The sequence below is a fragment of the Pseudopodoces humilis genome, chromosome 6, assembly GCF_049639895.1.
Source record: "Pseudopodoces humilis isolate 2021_Gansu_Grassland_sample_001 chromosome 6, ASM4963989v1, whole genome shotgun sequence".
NCBI lineage: Eukaryota > Metazoa > Chordata > Aves > Passeriformes > Paridae > Pseudopodoces > Pseudopodoces humilis.
Window position 1 is genome coordinate 44706582 of NC_142205.1, and position 19801 is coordinate 44726382.

The 19801-nt window shown below is 39.4% G+C and overlaps 2 protein-coding genes across 5 annotated transcripts in view; both read right to left on the reverse strand.

The window, feature by feature from the left end:
- The window catches only part of CENPC (centromere protein C), a 28162-nt gene extending 20269 nt beyond the window's left edge, over positions 1-7893 (reverse strand). For 3 of the 4 annotated variants that reach the window (XM_088057021.1, XM_088057022.1, XM_088057023.1), the window contains exons 1-9: positions 7753-7893; positions 6399-6445; positions 5147-5208; positions 4727-4824; positions 3635-3725; positions 3312-3531; positions 2231-2434; positions 1674-2053; positions 163-1012 (exon numbers count right to left, since the gene is read on the reverse strand). In XM_088057021.1, coding sequence (XP_087913147.1) covers positions 163-1012; positions 1674-2053; positions 2231-2434; positions 3312-3531; positions 3635-3725; positions 4727-4824; positions 5147-5208; positions 6399-6445; positions 7753-7893 — 2093 coding nt within the window. The remainder of the gene's footprint in view (positions 1-162; positions 1013-1673; positions 2054-2230; positions 2435-3311; positions 3532-3634; positions 3726-4726; positions 4825-5146; positions 5209-6398; positions 6446-7752) is intronic. The other variant, XM_088057024.1, reaches the window with a different exon arrangement.
- Positions 7894-10916: 3023 nt separating this feature from the next.
- UBA6 (ubiquitin like modifier activating enzyme 6) overlaps positions 10917-19801 on the reverse strand; it is a 29640-nt gene continuing 20755 nt past the window's right edge. Inside the window, exons 27-34 of the mRNA XM_014263178.2 lie at positions 19299-19368; positions 18591-18662; positions 18007-18124; positions 16841-17034; positions 15593-15720; positions 14729-14816; positions 14260-14354; positions 10917-11812 (exon numbers count right to left, since the gene is read on the reverse strand). Of these exons, the coding sequence (XP_014118653.2) occupies positions 11677-11812; positions 14260-14354; positions 14729-14816; positions 15593-15720; positions 16841-17034; positions 18007-18124; positions 18591-18662; positions 19299-19368 (901 nt within the window). The 3' untranslated portion in view covers positions 10917-11676. The remainder of the gene's footprint in view (positions 11813-14259; positions 14355-14728; positions 14817-15592; positions 15721-16840; positions 17035-18006; positions 18125-18590; positions 18663-19298; positions 19369-19801) is intronic.

The following is a 19801-nucleotide window of genomic DNA, read 5'->3' on the forward strand; positions in this document are numbered from 1 at the left end:
AAAGAACATTGATTAAACTGTTTGGTTTCTCTATTTACTATTCAACCAGCCTCAAACTATCATATACTTCAACTGGGCAATTGCTGCTTAAAAGTTGACAAGATGTGTTTAATTATCTACCAAGTTACACGCCACATTTCTAAGGAATCACAAAAAGCTTACTGTGGTCCATACTGTCTGTTACGTTTTCTTTTGTTACTTTTTATTTTCCCATCTGATAACTTCTGTTTTTTCCTTGACATGTCCTGTACAGAAGCGCTGTCAGAATCTGTTTGAGACTCAGTGCCTTCAGAGCTTGAGGAAAGAGCATTATTGGTTCTACGTGGAATCTTTTTGGGTATCTTCCCTGAAGACTTGGCAGACGCACGCTTCTTTTCAGGATTCTTCACACTCTCCATGGGATGCTGGAGTGCTTTTAGAGGAGTTCTGTTATTTGCACCACCAGGTGACTCTGGTGTGTGTAATACATTTCTAGGCTTTTTGGACTTGGTCAACTTCTGAATCGCAGGAGTCTCTAATTTCTGATGCAAGGGTGTGGTGCACATTTCATTCAGTCCTACAGGTTCTCTTCCAAGCTCGTCTTCACCAGGTTCATTGTTAGAACTCTCCTCTCTTTGTAATTGAGGCTTTTTATTACTACTTTGCTGGTCAGATAATTTAAGCCACTTCCCTGGACTTACTGTCCCTCTCTTAGCTACTTTGACTTCTGGAAGTCTCTGCTTAGCAGTTTGTTTCTTCTTAACTAAATGCTGAGAAGCTTTAGAAGCCAACTGCATATCCTTGGAAGACTGGAGAGACTTTTTTAGTGGCACAGACTGCTCTTCCTGATGCCCAGATGAGGGCATAGGCAAATCCTCACTTGGAAGCATCTTTGTTTTACACTGCTTTTCATCAGATGGTTCTGTTTCCAATCCAGACCATGACAACATCTGCTCTTCAGCTTCTGGTTCCCAGAATGTGCTCTTTTCCTGGTTTGGAGAATCTTGTCTAAGTGCATCCTTTTTAGTCTTTCCTGTCAATACACAAAATATTTGGACATTAATACCTTTTCCCATTGAACCTGAAGACATATGTTGACATCTGAATGCACAAAAACGAATCAAAGAATCAAAATGGGGAAGAAAAAGAAAGAAAGAAAAAAAAAAAGGAGGTATCATAAAACCAGTTTTATCACCACTGGCTAAAAGAGGGTTTCCACTATAGTCTACAAAAACCTTTTTGGTGTACTTCCAGTATTTCCTGATAAAAATACAAAGGGGCAGAAATGTTACATTCAGTCTGCTTTGCAGTTTTCAGTGTTTCATGCTACAAAACCCTTCACAAATAATTCCTAAAACTCAAACCCCTTTCTGTTCAAAGCACATAACCACCTTTCAATGGAGAGAGGAACAAAGTTTGTTGGGTACCTACCTTCTATGACTGAAGGCAACACTGCTAACTTAATTTTTAATGTTCTAACAGGGAAGGCAAAAAGTGTGGCAAAAAAAGTGAAGACACTGTCTCACTGCCTCTCTGTCTCACCAAAATCTAACTGTGCAACTGAAACACCAAAAAGGAATCCACTGATGTCTATCATCTACTTAATTATAATTTCCTAATAAACCACCAGAAATGAATCCAATAATTTCCTTCCACATGGAAGGAAAAGTCTGAAGAGCTGTTAAATAACTTACCAATATGAATACTCTTTTGGCTTTGAGATGTAAGGACATTTTCTTCACTATTAGGGTTTGGATCTGACTCTGATACTTCTTTGAAGTTAAAAGCTCCAACATCCAGATGATCCAGTTTCTGTTTAGTAAGTGCTTTAACCTGTACTTTTCTGTTCTTGACTTTCTTATTCTGTGTCTTCTCCTTTCCAGAGGGCTGAGGTTTAGAAATGGGAGTTGCAGAGCCACCTTTTTTTGATTTTTTGTTCTTAGTGGGTATCGAAATCCAAGAAGGAGAAGATGCACCATCTGATTCATCAATTGAAAATTCACATTCATTTTCTATTTCTATATTTTGATGTTTCACAGGATGAGGTGATGGTGGTGATACTGAGGTTGAATATCTAAAGAATGGAGGGAAAAAAAAATTCATATCATTCAGGGTTGGGGGGAAATTGACTTTCAATCTTCCAAATCTAGTGGTAACTTCCCAACACCTAAGACACAGTACAGAACATTCCTCAGTAGAATTATTATAAAGTTCATCCATCGTAAATTCCATATTAAGCCTCCAAACAAACCTCTTTCCAAGAGTTCTTGTGGCTACAGCTGCTAAGACAGCTGCAGAGAAAGACGTCTCTGCCTGGGCAGATGATGCAGTAACACGTTTTGCTCCTTGCACAGGAACAGCCTGCTCATGTCTCCCAGGCTGAGGTCCTTCCAATTTTTCAACTTCTCCATGGGTCTTTGCTGCAGCTGGTGTACTCCAGTTATCAAAATGCAATCTACAAATGAGAAACAGCATTCAAACGTGTTGCTGTAAATCCTGAGTGCACAATAAAGTATTGTGAGGATGAACAGATGCTCCTGCTAACAGCATCTCACTTCTTATGAATGAGCTTCCCTTTGGAAACTTTCTGCAACACAGGTTAGCAGTAGTGCTTTCCAGTATAGTAGCAAGCGTCCACAGGCAACATGCAGTCAGCATATGACTCTTAATCAAAGTAAAGGCTGCTCAGCAAGACAAATTCCTAATTTTAGGAGAACGTGCTTGAGAAATTGTCAGGTTTCATAGACTGTAGGTGCACTGTCTTTCCAATTTCAGTCCATCAATGGGAGTCAATGGGATCAGTGTCAGTCCATCTTTATGATCTACCCCAGAGATTCTACCCTTTAGGAAAGCAGAACTGTGGCCAAGACACTGGCCAGTGTTGCAGCTCAGCTTCAAATATTCCAATGAGGTGATAATAATCACAACTGAAGCTGTTTTACTTTGTATAAAATATTTGCATATTCAGAGCAAGAAGAACAATAACTGCTCATTACTGCTTTAACAGATTCTTGTTAACTTTTAAAGTCATCACTGTCAATTGGATTCACTGAAGAAGTCTGGATGATCTGAGAAGCTGAAACTTTGGTGCACTTTCCTGGAAAACAGTTTAAATCTATTCTGACAGGCGCCTTTCACTTGGGTACTGCACATATCACCAGAATAAGAAATAAAAAAGAATTCTGCCCTTTCTAAACACAAATATGCAAACTTCCTAAAAAGCCTGGAATTATTTTTTATGAGTTCACAATCTAAACTCAATTTACCCTGAGGTGGGGAATGGGGGTGCACACATGGAATACGACACAACAACCATGTTCAGCTCTACTTACTTAACTACAGGAGAACTTTCTGCTTCCTCCACAGGAAAAGGTGTACCAACAGACCCATGGTTATTCCCAGAGTCCAAAGGCACTTCTGGATGCTGGCACGGTGCTTCAACATCTTTTAGTGTATTTTTTTTTTTACTTTTGGACATAGGAGTCTCTGTTTTTTCAGAAGCAGCTACATAATGGTGTGTTGCAGTCTTCAGGTGTGATTCACATGACTGTGCTGCCATATATATAGAACAGGTTTAATTCTTTTACTTAAAACCTTACAAAATCCCAGTAAATAGTTATTTTAAAAACCTTAATTCAGTAATAGTGTGACCAACCTTTACTGTTCACTGTTTTTAGCGGCAATGTGGGTGAGGGGTCTGCAGACTCACGGGCTCTTTTCACAGAGTTGGCTGACCTTGCCTTGGACTGTCATAGTTGGTAACAAATAATGAAATGAAATAAAATATCTGATAAAGCAATGGTATTTTAACAGGAATATACATTTCTACAGAACATGACAATGTCTTTCCCTTAATTCATACTCATTTGAATCACAGTTCTATTTTACCTAAATACTTCAACTTTCTATTGTGTAAAACTTCCTAAAATAACTGTAAATTTCAAACAACAGGTAAAACAGTGCATATGGTAAAAATCTATATGCAGCTTTAAGACATCCTAGTCTCAAGGTAAACATTTAATTACTCTTTATTAAGACAGGCTGAGGCTTAGCAAGAATTGTTTTGAGATTATATTCTATTCTAACATCAGACTAACGTAAACAAACACCATTATAAGGTTGCCTGTTCTAAACCCCACCATTAATAGAATATCCTACTTAAAAAAAAAAATAAAATCAAGATACCACAACTAAATATACAAACTAGATTATTGGCATCATCCTCTCAAGCAGCACACTAACAAGGCCTTCAACTTGTTTCCAATCTTCAACAAAGTTACAGATATTTGAAGTTATTGTATAGATAACTATCAGGATTTAACCAGCTGCTTTTGTACATGAATCACCTTTAAATTTCATTGTCCATCTCATAGCTAAGAACTGTGTCCACATATGCAGCAAAGTGACCACAACCAGCTCCAATGGAGTCCAAGGCAGCCATAGCCACCACCAGTAATAAGGCAGCATGGTTCAGCCTGCAATCATGAGAAATTTAACTATCCTGGACAAAAAGCTGAAGAATTGTTCATTAGTTAAAAACCCAATGAAAAAAGCTATTAAATAATTCTACTGATAGAATATTCAGTATTAGAGCACAACAAACTAAGAACAAAACATTTTCAGCAACTGTTACAAATTGTTAAATTGTAGCCTACATACTTTTACAGGTGCTCATACAGAAATAATGCTAGAGAATTAAACTTGTACCCACATGAACCTGTACCCAGTGCTACACTATGACACTGACAGAACTTATCCTTTGTCTCTGCACTGAAGTCTCCTTCTCATTTTTCAAAATAAAGGTTGAGCAATTTGGAGAGTTTACTGTAAGGTCACTGCTGCCACCTATGAAGAAAAAAAACAGTAAATGTGGGAATCTTGGAATTGTCCAGGTTTCATTAATTTTAACAAGTTCTAAGGCTTATTAAGGTCATGTAAATCCAAACAAGAAAGGAATCAGCTGCTTGACAAAGATCTTATAAGACAGGTAAGACACAGTCTTGAAAAGCAAAAAGAGGCTGTTCTTAAAAACCTTGAGAAATACTATTTTTATCCATTTCATCCATATTTCTGACTACTATCTTCTTACCACTAAATATAACACAAGAAAGAAAATACTTTTTTTCTTTTATCAGGAAATCAAGCAGAACACCAAATAAGAGCTTACTTTCAAAGCAATCCTGTATGACTTTCAGGATGTTTTGACCTGGCTGTAGATCAATCTTATTTCTAGAAAAAAAGAGGGAAAAAATATTTTCAATCAAAAATGCTAAATATTCTTATCTCAAATATTAAAGTAGCAAAGTTTAACTTCTTAATATTTTAGGTTATTACTTCCCCGAGTTCCAACTTTAATACATTTCCACCTACCAGCTCACTGCATAGATCTCTACAAAGAAATTTGTCTAAGTAAGAATTCCAGGAGAAAAAAAGCCTCATTGCCACAATGATACAGTAAGATATAGAGATATAGTAAGTGATATAATAAGAATGAAGAATTCCCTCTACATAAAAGAAAACATGCAACTACTGCAACAGCTCTGAGGTAAATGATCTTTAGGCTGACTACAGTCTCACCTGAAATAAAATTTTTTTTTATAAATCAGACCTGGAGCTATGTTGCCTGCATAGTGATGCAGTCACAGCACACCTAGAAATGAAGTGTGCTGCTGCACGTCTATCCCTCCATACAGGGAGTCACCCTGTAAAACAAGCTATTTCTATGCTTATACAAAAGTTTCAGCAGCAAGGATTGGCTTGAGGTATCCAATAAATAAGCAAGTGAACACCTCAGCTGGTTGGATTACTATTTCAAACCAGCACAAATGAAAAGGGCAGAAATTAGCAATTCACCAGTCAGTGTTGATCACAAGCAAAACAACACTAGAAAAGCCATGGAATATTACTCTCATAATGATCACTACATACCCTTAAAAACAGCTAATTGCATACATTTGGTAAGCTCATGAAACTCATGTCCAGAAATGGATTTCAGCAACAAAACCTTCACAGACTCCTAACACATATGTAAAGAACGTCACAGCACTGCAAATGCTCAAACTCATCTCTAACACTTATCAGCAAGGTCTGAATATGCTGGAATTCCGTGTGGGCTTCATTTCTCTACTCCTTGAAAGGCAACATTTTTGCATAGGTTACTGCTTCCCCACTCAGGCAGCCCAGTTAGGGGTACCTTAGGTACAGCTACACCACCATCTGTTGCCTCAGCAAAGGAAAATCTTGGAGACTTGTCGCCCCAACAGAGCTTGCTCCTCTCACCACTAAGAAACACAAGAAATTTGGGAAACATCACATGAACATTTTAATAAGGTACTCATGTAGTTTTGACAATTAGCTCTCAGACAAAAATCAAGGTAAGTTTTCCAGAATCCAAGAATAGGTGTTTAAATGCAAATTACCTTCCTCCATGGCAGAATCTTGCTCTGTACTTGTTTTTTAAATGACTCTGTGAAGAAACAAGAATCAATTTTTACTAAGCATGATGACACTTGACAGAAAAACAAGATATCAAGGACTCTTGAGACATCTTAAAGTAGTGGGAGAGTGGGAGTTATTGCAGCATTGTTTTTCTTAGAATGCCACAGTGTCTCTTCATCCACTTGAAACCCAAGTATTACCAAAGTCAAACAGCACACAGGACTCCACCCATTTACTCCAACTAGAGCAGCAATAATTCAAGCAGCAGCACATTCTCTGTGTAATCAGGTAAAGCTGCTGACCTGGGAGCCGGCAAGGGTTGTAGATGATAAAATGGGAAGAAAGGGCAAGAAAAATTCAACAGTAAAGCAGAATGCAGTTCTTCACAAATGTGACAGGAAAGCATCTTAAAAAATGTAAATGCTTAGCTGAAAGACAACTATAATCTTTTCCTGATTCATGTAAATTTAAAGAGTATATTCAGTGTGGAAATTATGTAATCCTAACCCAAGAGAATTCAGCACCTTTTTCTGAAGTTTGCCATACTGACTGAACTTTGCATTTCTTTGTGATTCCCCTTTGGATATTACTTCTGGTAGCAAAAATAGCCAAACTCTATATGGATTGATTTCACCGCAAAATTTCAACATCGGTTTAAAGAGGCAGAAGGAAATTACTGGCAACATGGGAAAACTGACCAAATGCCACCACTTAAGAAATTATTCAGAACCACATTCCGCAGTCAACCCGGCACTGGAGCTTAAACCCCCTTCCCCTCGCAGCAGAGTGCAGCATAATGCACTGGCAACTGACCCTGCGCAATAAAGAAATTAAAAATTCCTGTCACGGACCTAAAACAGCCTTTAACAGTTTATTTATTATTGTGTTCGTGTCGCCTTACACATGAAGAATTTTAAAACTTAGGCACGATTCTAGCGTGCCTGCACAAGTGTCCTGCTCTTGATGAGCTCACCCGGCCGTGGAAGTCAGCTGTCCAGAGGCAGCCTGAGGGGAACGGGGTCTGGCAGACACTTGTGCGCTGAGGGGAACTGGGCTCCTGACAGACCAGCCCTCAGAGCACAAATGTCTGTGCCAGCAGCCCGGGTCCCGGAGTGAGCGCGGAACCCCAATTCCAACGTCGCTTTCCTCAGGGGGAAGTGGAAGACCGGCCCGCCCCTCCCCTCAGGAGCGCGCTGAGGGCCGCGCCTCCGAGATACGGACGGGCCCGGCCGCCGCCCACAACAAACCAGACAGACAGACACACGCACACACACATATACACACACACGCAGACAGAAGAAGACACACGGACCGACCGCCCCCGCCCTCTCTTACCAAGGCCTCCGCCATCCCGGACCGGGGCCGGCGCGCGCCCCCCGCGCCGTCTTCAAAATCTCGCGCTCCTTTCCCGGCGGGCGCGCGCTCACGGCTGGCCAGTGGCAGCGGCTCGGCCACGCCCCCCCGGCCCTGTCCCATTGGTCGGCGGCCGGCGCGCGCCAGGCAGGGCAGATATTTAGGCGCGCGCGGCTATTGCGCCTGCGTAGAAGCAGTGATCGCCCCCGCCCCGTTCCTGCCCGCCTTTCTCTGAGGGGACGGGTGGGGGACACTTTCCGTGCTTCTGTTTCCCCTGTGGGAAACGCCAGTTCAAATCCTCGTGCTCCAAACGTTATGAAACATCCCTTGTTCACCACGGGGGGTTGCAAATTTTTCTTTAAAATTCTACTGAAGAACTCAACGAGCAAAACACAACAGCTTGAGAACTTCAGGCCGAGGTACCTTACAGTGCAGGCAAAACACTGCCACAAAATACAGTTTTAAGTGATGCTTTTCACACACTTGTGCCCGGAAGACCTTCTTCCTATTCTTTCTGACCACTAAAGGGAAGGCTCATTATATTTTAAAAATACGTCATAACGTGAGAGGTTCGCACTTTCTCTGCCTGAAAACAGTACAGATCACTTTGTGAAGAGGGTGGCAGCTCAGTATGTATCAGATCAGAGTTGCAGCTTTTCCCCTATGAAATTGAAACTTGTATACTGCTGGGAGAAGTAACACGTCTTCCCTGTCTCTCACCTGTGCCATACAAAAGGATACACTTCAGCAACACCGTTCTGCTGCTAGCCACGCTGGAATTTACGGCACCTTTAAGCTCGAGCCTCAATAAGGGTAAGCACCTGCACCAGCTACTTCATCAACCACACAATGTACCTTTACTAAAATAAATATTCAAAAGGTCCCTGGTCAAATTTATCAACTTTTGCGCAAAAAGGTTTAGACTGCTGCACTGTGGTGCACATTTGCTTTCTGTAATTGCACAGGGATTGACACACTTTCAAGTTAATTTCAGCTTTTGGCTGAAATTCAGTTCCCTTCTTAAGGCAATGTGGCCTACAACCACATTGTTTCAAACATCAGGAAAAATTATGAACCTGAAGATCATGAACTTACCTAAAATCCAGTATTTGATAACAAGTCTGACAGACATATGAGCTCTCTGCCTAGCTCAAATCCATATTACTTCAGGGTGTGACAAGCCATGAAGTGACAGCCCAACTGGTGCCAGAGTTGTTCTTCCTATATACCACTATTCTTGAATAGCTTTATCTTTTTAACAAGCAGTCACATATTTCACTGTACATAGGAAAAGGGTGGGAAAATAATATGGAAGCATCTGCTTTTTGTCGTATAGATAATAAAAGCTTAAATCCATCTGATTCATCAAAGCAGTCTTGCTAGCAGTATGGAGACCCTCGCACAGAATCCTCTCTACTCCTAACATTAAAGAAACATGTTGACAAACCAGAAAAAAAGTTGATCCGGCTGCTTAATGCTTTGCATGCACAAATTAATTAACTGCATCTATTAAAAACTATAAAAATTCAGAGAGATCTGGTGTAAATATGAGCAAACTCTTCAAGAAAGCATTTGAGTGAGAAGTATCTTCATGACTAATATAAAACTTCATTCCTGCAAATCAACTTCTCTCTCAAAGAATAACATTTTGAAAGAAAGCTATTTGAAGTGCTCTAGTGGAAAGACAGTTCTTCATTGTTGCAGGAAGACAGCAAGCTTTAGCTTCTTCACAGGAGCTGTGCATTAAACAGTCCTAGACAAACACAAGCCTCTAGCTTGGTAGCACTGTGACAACATTGGAGATTTGAAAGATCAGCACCGCAAAATTCACTTGCCCAGTTTGACAGTGATCATGCTGAGCACCTGCAGAGACTTTTGATAAAAAGCAGCAACAGATTGAGAAACAAGCTCTATCAAACACAAATTCACACTGAATCAGTGCACTCCACAATCTTTCATATAAACACCTTCACTCTCCATATCAGCAATTCAAAAACATTTAAAGCATGAAGAACAGTTTTAACAAGCCACTTGACATGCCAACTTCTACAGAAAGTTCTCTTGAAGTTACTAGTTGAGATTTCCTAGATTAATTTATATCCAAAAAAATTTAAAGGTGTGCTAATAAAAATAGAGCCATTGTGCATTTTTAGTTTTTCCATAACCAACTTTCTAACTGAGCAGAACCCATCTACAGAGCATTCATTCATCCAACAGACACACACAATAATAGCAGCATAAAGATACAGCCATTTCTGTAAATTCGGCTGTGATCCCTGCCAGCCTTGACCTGGACTTTTTACAAGGTTCTCAAAGGTGCACATATTATCGTTAGTAAAAGCCATTGCATGAATTATATCTGACAGTTTACTTTAAACCCTGAGGACAGTCATATGGCATTCTAGAATAGTACTGAGACTTCACTGTTTTTAAATGCTGCTTATTTCAAAAGCACAAGCATGACGTTAACACCACACTAACACAACAGAGTATACTTACTCAGTTTTGTTTCCCAGCCTCCAACTGTGAGAGGTGACAATGTTTTCAGTTTGACCTAAACCTTTAAGTGATCCTTAGCACTAATTGTGACATCATTAAATTAAATGTGAAGACATCCCTAAAGCTTAATAAATTATGACTGAGGATAAACAGCTAAGTTGTTAATAACTTTTGCAACAGCTACAGGACACAATGTTCAAAAACAATCTCTAAAGCTGAAACACATGAGAAGGTATTTCAGTATTTAAGTTTTTATTCTAACCTTGCCTTGCTTTACTATGATGAGGAGAAAAAAAGAACTACTACCTCAAATATCCAGTGTTTAAATGAGTTAAATGATGATGTTTCTGTAACACACCTCTGCCTCAGCACAACAGCAAAACTAGTCCATAATGATTTCTAACTAAGCAGAAATGTTATAATTAGATATTCCTATAACTGGCCAATAAGGGCAAAAATCTCGCTGTTCAATGCAGTTCCGACTTGTTCTGAGGAGGTGTACAGCACAATAATTAGGGAAATGGTACCAAAAGGAACAGCTGAGTTTGCTATGACAAACATCCAGAGGTGTTTGTCTTCTCCTCCCTTTAATGTCACCAAGTGCTACGCTGATTTTAATTTGGTGAGGGCAGAAAGGCTCAACCACATTTTCTCTTTATTGAAGACCAAGTTTTATTGTTGAAAGTGCTAATTCGGCTCTCTGAGAAGTTTTCACTTTCCTCATACTGCAGTATTCCACAAAGAACAGTCTTAGTGCAGATAATCAACAATTCCAGCTCTCTGGACTTCAGAGGAGTTAGATTTTACAATCACCTCCTCCCTATGTTTCCGTGTTGACACTGACACAAGATAGCTGCGCTGACCACGGCACCACTAACCAGCCACACAAGAAAGCAGTTCCTCTGCTTTTAAGTGGGAGTTTAAGCCTTTAAGATGGACAAAATCTCACATGTAGATGGCAAGAATGAAATTCTTGTTTGAGAATGAAATAACATATGAAATTAATTTGAGATGTTCTTAGAACACCAAGAGTATCATAAAACGGTGCTTTTTCTATTTTTCGAACTCTTCCCTAAGCAAATGCAAATTGCCTAATTTGCACACAGGGACAATTTCTTAGGTTCACCATTCTTCTTGCTTTCCTCAATACACATCTTGCCTTTAAGGTAAGGACTGTACCGGACGTTCCATCTCATGGAGTGACCAATCCTCCTTTGAGTAAACAGACTTGAAGAACACAGGAGCAGAAGAAACAGATCCAGTTTGTCTTCAGTGCAAAGCCACTGATTTTCACCATTTAATTAAGGCTTCACCAAAAAGAAATACATAGTACCATCTTTAATAGCTGAAAATTAGCACATTCCTTTCAGAACAAATGGTCCATGAGTGACTTTTGTGTCTCTACCATCAATTGTCTTCCTGAACAAAGTAGTATCTCACTGGTGGCCCTGGCAAGTCTTCCTCTCCATCAGTCTCTGGAGCAAATGATACTGTCAAATCCACATACTTCTTATCAGCTGATGGTTTCACAAGCTTTTGCATCCTATAAAGAAATGAAGAACAGTTCATAAATGTACCAGGAGGATTGGCAGTGGGAACTCAGGCCCAGACTAGGAGGAATTTCAGTGCCAGCAATATGTACTGGCCCAGCATACTACAGACCAAATTAAAATGGAGAATGACCTCTAAATTGCACATAAGCTGTTCCTCCACCTGAGCTTCAGCAAATCATATTCCATTTTCCTGATAGATACAGCCATTAAAGTCTCAGACTAATAAAAATCCTGATATTCACAAGAAGGCAGCTTCACACCATGACTTTGACTTCATTACATACCCCACTCATTCAAAATTATTTATACAGCTGTGCAACAAAGCATATAAGCAACATTTTTGGAGACAGGCTGTAAATTCTCATCTTAGTATGCTAGGCATTCTACAGCTTAGTGGCTCTTCTCTCCCCACGAGTTTGAAGTAGCTTGCTGATAGTTCTTTGCCTGATACCTACTGGCAGGCCTTCAAAACAGTACTGATCAGTGCATTCACTTGCTTCAGCAAAGCCTATGAGCACTGACTGGCACACACTTCACAGGAGCTGTAAGGAACAGATTTTGAGCTAAAGTAGTTCACAGGTGTAAGGTAGAACTAAACCTGGGTGAGATCTGGATGTTATTTTGCAAAGGCCTGCAGTCAAAACCCAATGCCCTGCCCTCACATCCTGCCAAACTGCCAGGATGAAATACCTCAATTTCCTGTCTGTAAGCAGCACTGCAAAGCCTTTGTGAATGTCACCATTTTTAGAAAGGCTAAAGTGATGTAGAATCTCAAGCAATTACTATAATTGAACAGAGTTCCAGAAATCTTAAACTGCAAGCAACACATTATTCCTTCAGAGCTAAGTTGCTATGTATCAGCATGTTGTGGTTTAAAACCAGTAACTAAAAAATTACTATTTCTTTCTGTGAGATATGGATTTGAACAAGAGCAAAACAGGCTTAAAACTTAAAAGGAATAGAAACAGTTTATTAACAAACTACAAGAATAAGAACACTAGAATAAACTTCCAGAAAACTCTTTTCTCTCTCACTACTTAACTATTCTTTTGTACACATGATAACATAGAGACAAAAAAAAACTTTAGAACTTTGGTGGTCAAAAACAGTCTCAATTTTTGCTAGAGTCTTTCTTTCATTTTTTGTAGAGAAACAGAAGTCTCTTTTTGCCGATTTATGGAGTTTTAAGAGTTCACTCCTCCCATTCCACATCATTCCGAGGTGTGCATGGGTCAAATGAGTCTAGGGATACTATTTTAAGGATGAGTTATTCAAAGGCAGAAGTCTTCTTCAACTGTCTCTGTGAGCTTTCTTGGAAAACAGCTTTTGCTTTGCTCTTCAAGGCTTCAAAAAATCTTCACTCTACCCATCTCCAGCAACTCACAGTATCACAATCACTCTTTTTTTTTAAAAAGTCCACACTTTGAATACTCTATTCCTCCCATACTCTAGTCATGAATTAAAGGAGTCTTTTAAACTACTATTACTCATCTCCATAGCTTCACAAAAAGATATTTCAGCTGTACGCATCTTCTTATTCTCTCCTTCTTATTTAAACTTAACTCTTTCTCTCACTGTTTTTAGTGGTTCTATGATGTTTTTTGCATGTTGATTGTCTCTCTCGTTTTCTGTCTTTTCTGAGAAAAAGGAGTAATCTGTTCATTTATCCAGGTAGTAAAAGAATTAAAAGCTTTAGGAAAGCTACAAGAGTTCATAGTGTCAGGTTTCAGTCCAGCAGCAGAAACTGAAAACCAAGCTCAGCTGACCGACTCTGCTTCTCTCCCCCCCCTCCTCCCTGCGGCCTTGTCGGCCTGGAGGGGGGGGGGGGGAAGAAGGCCAAGACAGAGCTTGTTACCTTGTCAAAAGCCGGAAACCAAAAAGGGCAAGAGAACTCTGTCTGTACTTCTTAAGGGGGTGTTTACAAGTTTAATTCACTTTTTAATGGTCAGATCTGCTGTCAATTCTTGGAAATGACTGATAATTGGTCAGGAGGAAAAATTCCCATCGGCCACCAGCAGCTCTAACTTCCCCTCTTTCTAAGCTGTCTTAAAGGTAAAGCTACCCCATGACACAGCATTAGTTTTAAGCCAGTTTCAAAAGGTTCTAGTAGTCTCATTCTGCTTGAACCATAATACATTCTTTCCCCTCAAAAATTACTGTCAGACTTCTTTAGCTTTCTCTTTCTAGTATTCAATAGTTAAAGCAGCATTTTGCAAGTCTCTTTTCCTCATCACGGAAGTAAATTCACTTTCTCTTTTTTCTTTTTTTTTTTTTTACAAAAAGTAAGAAATTATCTTTTTTCTTTCCAAAGTATTAATGGCTGGAAACTACATTGAGAGAAAATACTGCTGTCAGACACATGTCCTTTTGATACAAGCAATGAACATAATTTGTATGTGCACTTGCATCCCTAAATCCATTTTTCAGTTATACTTACGTCAACTTTAATCTTTTAATATGGCCTGGCATCACAGGAACGTAGAGCATTTTGACTCCTTGTACAACCATAGTTGGTTCAATTCCATATTTCTCCTGGAATTCACAAATTAAAACTTGTTAAAAGACTAGAACAGCTGCCCAAACCAGCAGATACTACTGCTGCTAATACTACAGATAATTATTCAAATCCATAGGATCCATACCAGAAAATCTGCTAATGCATGTGGATGCTGACAAAGTTTTATTAAGATACATTTGAGCCAACTGAATTAACAGGGAATTTGAAAACAGGCTTGGATGCCTTTATTTAGAGACATTCCTATTGACATCAGTTATTACTAAAACTATTACGGTTTGAACAGTAGCTTGATGGAAATAAAAAAGAAAACAAAACACAATCTAACAATCCAAAACAAGAAACTCCTTTCTTCTTGTCTTGTATTAACCCAGGAAAGTAGGTAACTTACTCTGACAGCATTTATGAAGTCCAAGAGAGTAAAATCCTCTTTCCCATAAATTGTCCACCTGTCCCAGATGGTAAATGATATCCCATTTCTGTTTTAAAAAGTGAAAGGTTGTTACTTTAGAATGTGAACTCAGTCATTCCCTTTAAAAGTGTATTGAAGAACTGCTATGTCTTCTTGGCAATGTGCTGTTCAATCTTGAGCAAAAATCTCTTCCCTCTCTGCTGCCATTTCTCCAGCCCTCTGACCTTGCTAAGCACAAGACACAGTAAGACCTCTAAGTAAATGTGGTATCTGACAACAAAGTTACTGAGTTTTCAGACCTACTGAAAAATAGCTCTTGTACTGAACAAGATGCAAAAGCATGTCCAGGATGTTTCCGAAGAACAATGCCACACATCTACCTTCTCTAGATTTTTGAAGTCTCACAAGCTTCCACTGAAAATCAAACTAAGCCTTTAAACCCACTATTTTTCAGATTAGGACAGATAAATATGGACTGCATTTTCCAAACAGGAAATTCTTGGACGATGCATTAAGGGACACTCTTGGAAGTATTAGTACACCTCTAGCAGTACACAGAAATTGGACAGCTGAGTTTGATAGCAAGCATGAAACAATCCATCATCTTCCAAATGTAAACAACATAAAAATATTCTTGAATATCTAAAATGCTTAACTGGAGTATGGCCACAAGCCATGGTTCCATCATAGCTCTGCTATGTGAGCACATAAGGGCTTTATGTGAACATCTGGATTTAGTAACTATTCAAACTTCACACTTGTTGGAATAATTCAGCAAGTTCTAAACATCTATTAGTAGGTTTACAAATACTGTCCTTGCCCTTCTGCCATTGTCCTTCCTACCTGATTTCTGTTCTTCTTACTTCAGCAGTTTCTGTAAAGACCATTATAGGAATGGCTAGGTTCAGAAAACAGTTCTTGTATGCATCAACTGGGTAGCCACCCACAACTTTGATGAGTTCCAGTGCAACCTGCAGTAAATTAGAATTTACTTATTAGGTTTTAGTGTTATCAATTCTAGTGTAAAGAGGCCAGCAGCTACAAGAAAGTTGTTAACGAGGTCAGCCTTCGTCCAACAGGCAGAGTAAATAACATGGAAATGCAACCCACCATGCCACAGAAATTAATTCTGTTGCAGCTAAGGGAAATATTTAAAGCATTCAAAATTGCTCTTAATATAGTACCTTCCAAAGTTGTTTGGTTCATGCAATCTCCACAAAGCATGAGGTTCTGTTGAGATGCATGAACATGAACTACTACAGAACAGATCTTTTCCACTCTTGGCAGTGGCATTCTGATGGAAATCAGTATTAATGGCTGAAAACAAACCAAAATGCTGAGTTCCAACCCATCTTTCTGTGCTGCAAATCAAAAATAAAAGCACCAAAGCCTAACCATGTTAAGGAAACATCCCTTTTTGACCATTCAGCAGCCATTCCAGCAGCCACACTCACACCACCAAAGACTTTCATTGCTGGGACTGAATCTCCTTCACCACGGACAGCCTCTCAATCACTGCCTTGCTACTCCTCCCACTCTCCCAGCCAGACAAGGTTTCCTTGCTGGCTGGACCCTGGGTTTCCCTTAGCAAAGTCTCAGACTTCTGGTTTCTTTAAGTAATTTTATCATGGTGTAGCAAGAGAATAACAACTGAAGCTGATGCCTTGGAGAAGGGGCCCTGAACAAAGCACTGCCTGGGCTTTTGTACCCTCACAGTCTGTATGCTCGACAGGTCTTCCAGTTGAGTCCTCGGCTTCTGCTGTATCCCTGGTGTCCAGTCACCGGCTGTGCCACGGGTCCCTGTGCCCTTTGTTGTGCAAAGGGTCAGCCCCAGTTCACAACCTGAGGCTCCCACCCAGAGCTCAATCTTCAGCTGGCACTGCAGCTCCACACTGAGCTACCTGCTCTACATGTACTCCTCAACAACCACATCTCAAACCAAGCATGATCTTTGCTATTGGTACGTAAGAAATAAATCCATTTCTTTAAATGAGCCTCTGTCATGGTAGCAGTAATCAATACCCAGACAACAGCAGTTTTAGGCAAGAAACAACAAGAGAAAGAAATATGCATTTTAAAAATCAATCTCACCAGCCCTGATACTGCAGCAGTAGCTGTTGCAATGGCAGGAATAATCTTTCCAGCAATGCGCTTTGTTTTGAACCGATCTGCTGGTTCGATGTTGTACATCTTGGCTCTCAGGTTTGATGCTGCTGTTACAAAATCAATGTGCCCATTACTATCATCATCTTTCTCAAAGGAGATGGGCTTCATTTGCAAGTCAGCTGTTCATAAAAAAGAAAAAAAAAGAGCAAAGATTATTATTGGAAAACTGAAGATGTTCTAAACATAATTTAAAGGAACTAGAACCTTAACAAATTTAAAATGTTACATCCTGGAGCTTGGTGCCTTACTTGTTTTCCTAACCTAGGAAAGGCCCCTTTCAATAACACTTGCTAAAAGTGAATAATGAAATAAACATCAACAGAGCTCTGTAATTTTACTTTCCTTGCACCAAGAATAGATTTTGAACATTCCTATGGATTTTTCTCATACGCCTCTCTCACTAAAGCTCCATCCTATGAGAATTCCCTTTTAAAGCTTAGTTTATCTGCAAGAATTTCAAAATATGGACTCAGAAGCATTCGAGTCAGAGTTTTGGCTTGACACTCCATGGGATGAATTAGGGATAAGCTCATATCTTCCTTCTGGATTCATGGGCTGAAAATGTTGTTTCCCAGTGACCTCTTTGTGTGGCCAGGCACAAAAATGGGATGTGAGAATCCTCATTTTAAATCTAGAAGATGCTGAGGAAGACTCTTAACAGTCTTAACCAGAATTTAATCTGGTTAAGTCTCTTAACAATTTAGGATCATTTCAGGCTGAGAGCTCTAAGTAGTGACTCTCAGTCTTCTCATGCCCAAATCAACTGCAGTCCATCTGGGATCCAGCCAGCACCCTTCCCCTCCCTAAGAGTTCTATTCCTCGCTGCTGCCTGCTTGCTGTCATCAGTGTTGTAATTACAAGCAAGCATAACAGAAAGCCCTAAAACTTCCAGGAATCTCAGAAATAAAGAACCACAGAGTAATGTCAAACAACAGGACAGGTATCTCTGCACGGCGCTTCAGACAGCTTTAGGAATCAGCTCTATTTCTTGCAGAATTCCAGAACTGCTTCATCCAAAGACCTGAATGTCACTAGTGGCAAATGCAAATGCAGGATATTACTAAACTATGAAGCTGGTTTGCACTACTCACTTTCCAGAGCTTCACTGGATAGTATAGACTTCTCCAGCTGGAAAATAGCATTTCTTTCATCCTCACTGCTGACAGGAATATGATCTGGTTTTCTTGCTGTTTCATCAGTCTGTACAACCTGCAAGTGTGAGCAGTGCTTGAGTAATAAAATACATGAACTTCATACAGCGCAAGTGTCAAGTGTACTATATTTCCTGTCTTCCTTGCAGGCTTTCCTGCAAGCACATAAAATCCCCTAAAAAACATACAAAAATACTTCAAAGAAAAACAAAAACATCCCAGACAAAACTGTGAGGATGGTTGAACACTGGCACAGGTAGCAGAGAGAGAGGCTCTGTTCTCAGAGATATTCACAACCCAAATGTGACATAGTCCTTGATGACCTGCCCTAGCTGCCCCTGCTTAAGCAAGAGGATTGAACTAGGTGGTCTTCAGGGGTTCCCTCTAACCTTAACACACTCTTATTTCCCCAAACCACATGATAATTTGTGTTTATTTTTCACTAGCATCAATGCAATAGTTGGATATGTGGGACACTGCTTGTGGAATATTTTTTTTTTCTTTGAATTAAATGTCACACTTACTTTGTTTGAAGGTCTAAACTCTGGTACCTTCACAGATGAAATAATCCCCAAAATGGTTTCCTCTGACAAGTCCTGTTATGGTTTTGAAGAAAAACAATTTAAATTCACATCAACTCAAAAAGGCCTTCACAAAAAGATTGCAAATACAATAGGGTTTCAAAGGATACTAGACCCAAAAAGTCTCACAGATATTCAGTGATGTTTCAGCCAAACATTATCATTAAAAAACATTATCACATAAAAAAAGTGACAATTCATTTGCCACAGCAAATAAGTGTGAAGTCTCAAGCACTTGAAAACTGAACAGAAGTGCAAACCTGACTTAGAGGAAGGTCCAATTACAAAACAAGAAAAAACAAAGAATAACTAATGCAAAGGCTGTAAGCAGTAAAAAATAAAACCCCCATAGCATACCTAAGGTTTTAATTTTTAAGAAAAGCCTTAAAAAGATCATCTTTCAGTTCAGAAGTTATATCGTATCAAAATAATCATTCCCAAGTTCAGTGCTTACTGAAAATATCCAGCACACTACTGATTTCTTCTCCAGGTTAGGGATTTAAATAAAGAAAGTAAGTGTTAGCAGCTGCCAAACAGCCAGTGCTGAAAGATAGAGTACTGTAAGAATCACTTTAAAAACTGACAGCTGGACATCAAGCCAAAACTGAACACCAAGTGAAGTTAAGGGAACATTGTTACAGTCTGGATTACCTTTTCTGTGAAAGGAACACAGTACACCGTTGCAAAGAGTTTTGCTGTGCTCACAATGAAGCCATAGTGCCTAAAGAAAAAATAATTATTTTTGGTTGTTTTTTCTACTTTAGTTGCCCAAAGGCTTGCAATCATGTTTCAAGATCTTCAACAAACACACTGAGAAACAGTTACCATCTTTCAGTGTACACAGTACAAAATAGCACATTTTGAGTGACTCAGAGGTTGTCCCCAAAACTTCGCACATTTTGACGAATGGAGAGTTATTTAACGAAAATCTTATCTCCTTAAACTTTGCAGTCAAACAATTACAAATGCTCACATGGCATCAATATGATAAAAAGCTTAATCTCAGAATTATTCTGATAGTTACCATAACATCATTTTTCACTTAAGCTAAAAACGATGATCCACTTTCTCAAAGCAATTGTAGATATACAGCAGATAAAAGCTTTTTTATCCATCCAGCAACTGAATTTTTAAAACTATCTGTAATATCCAAG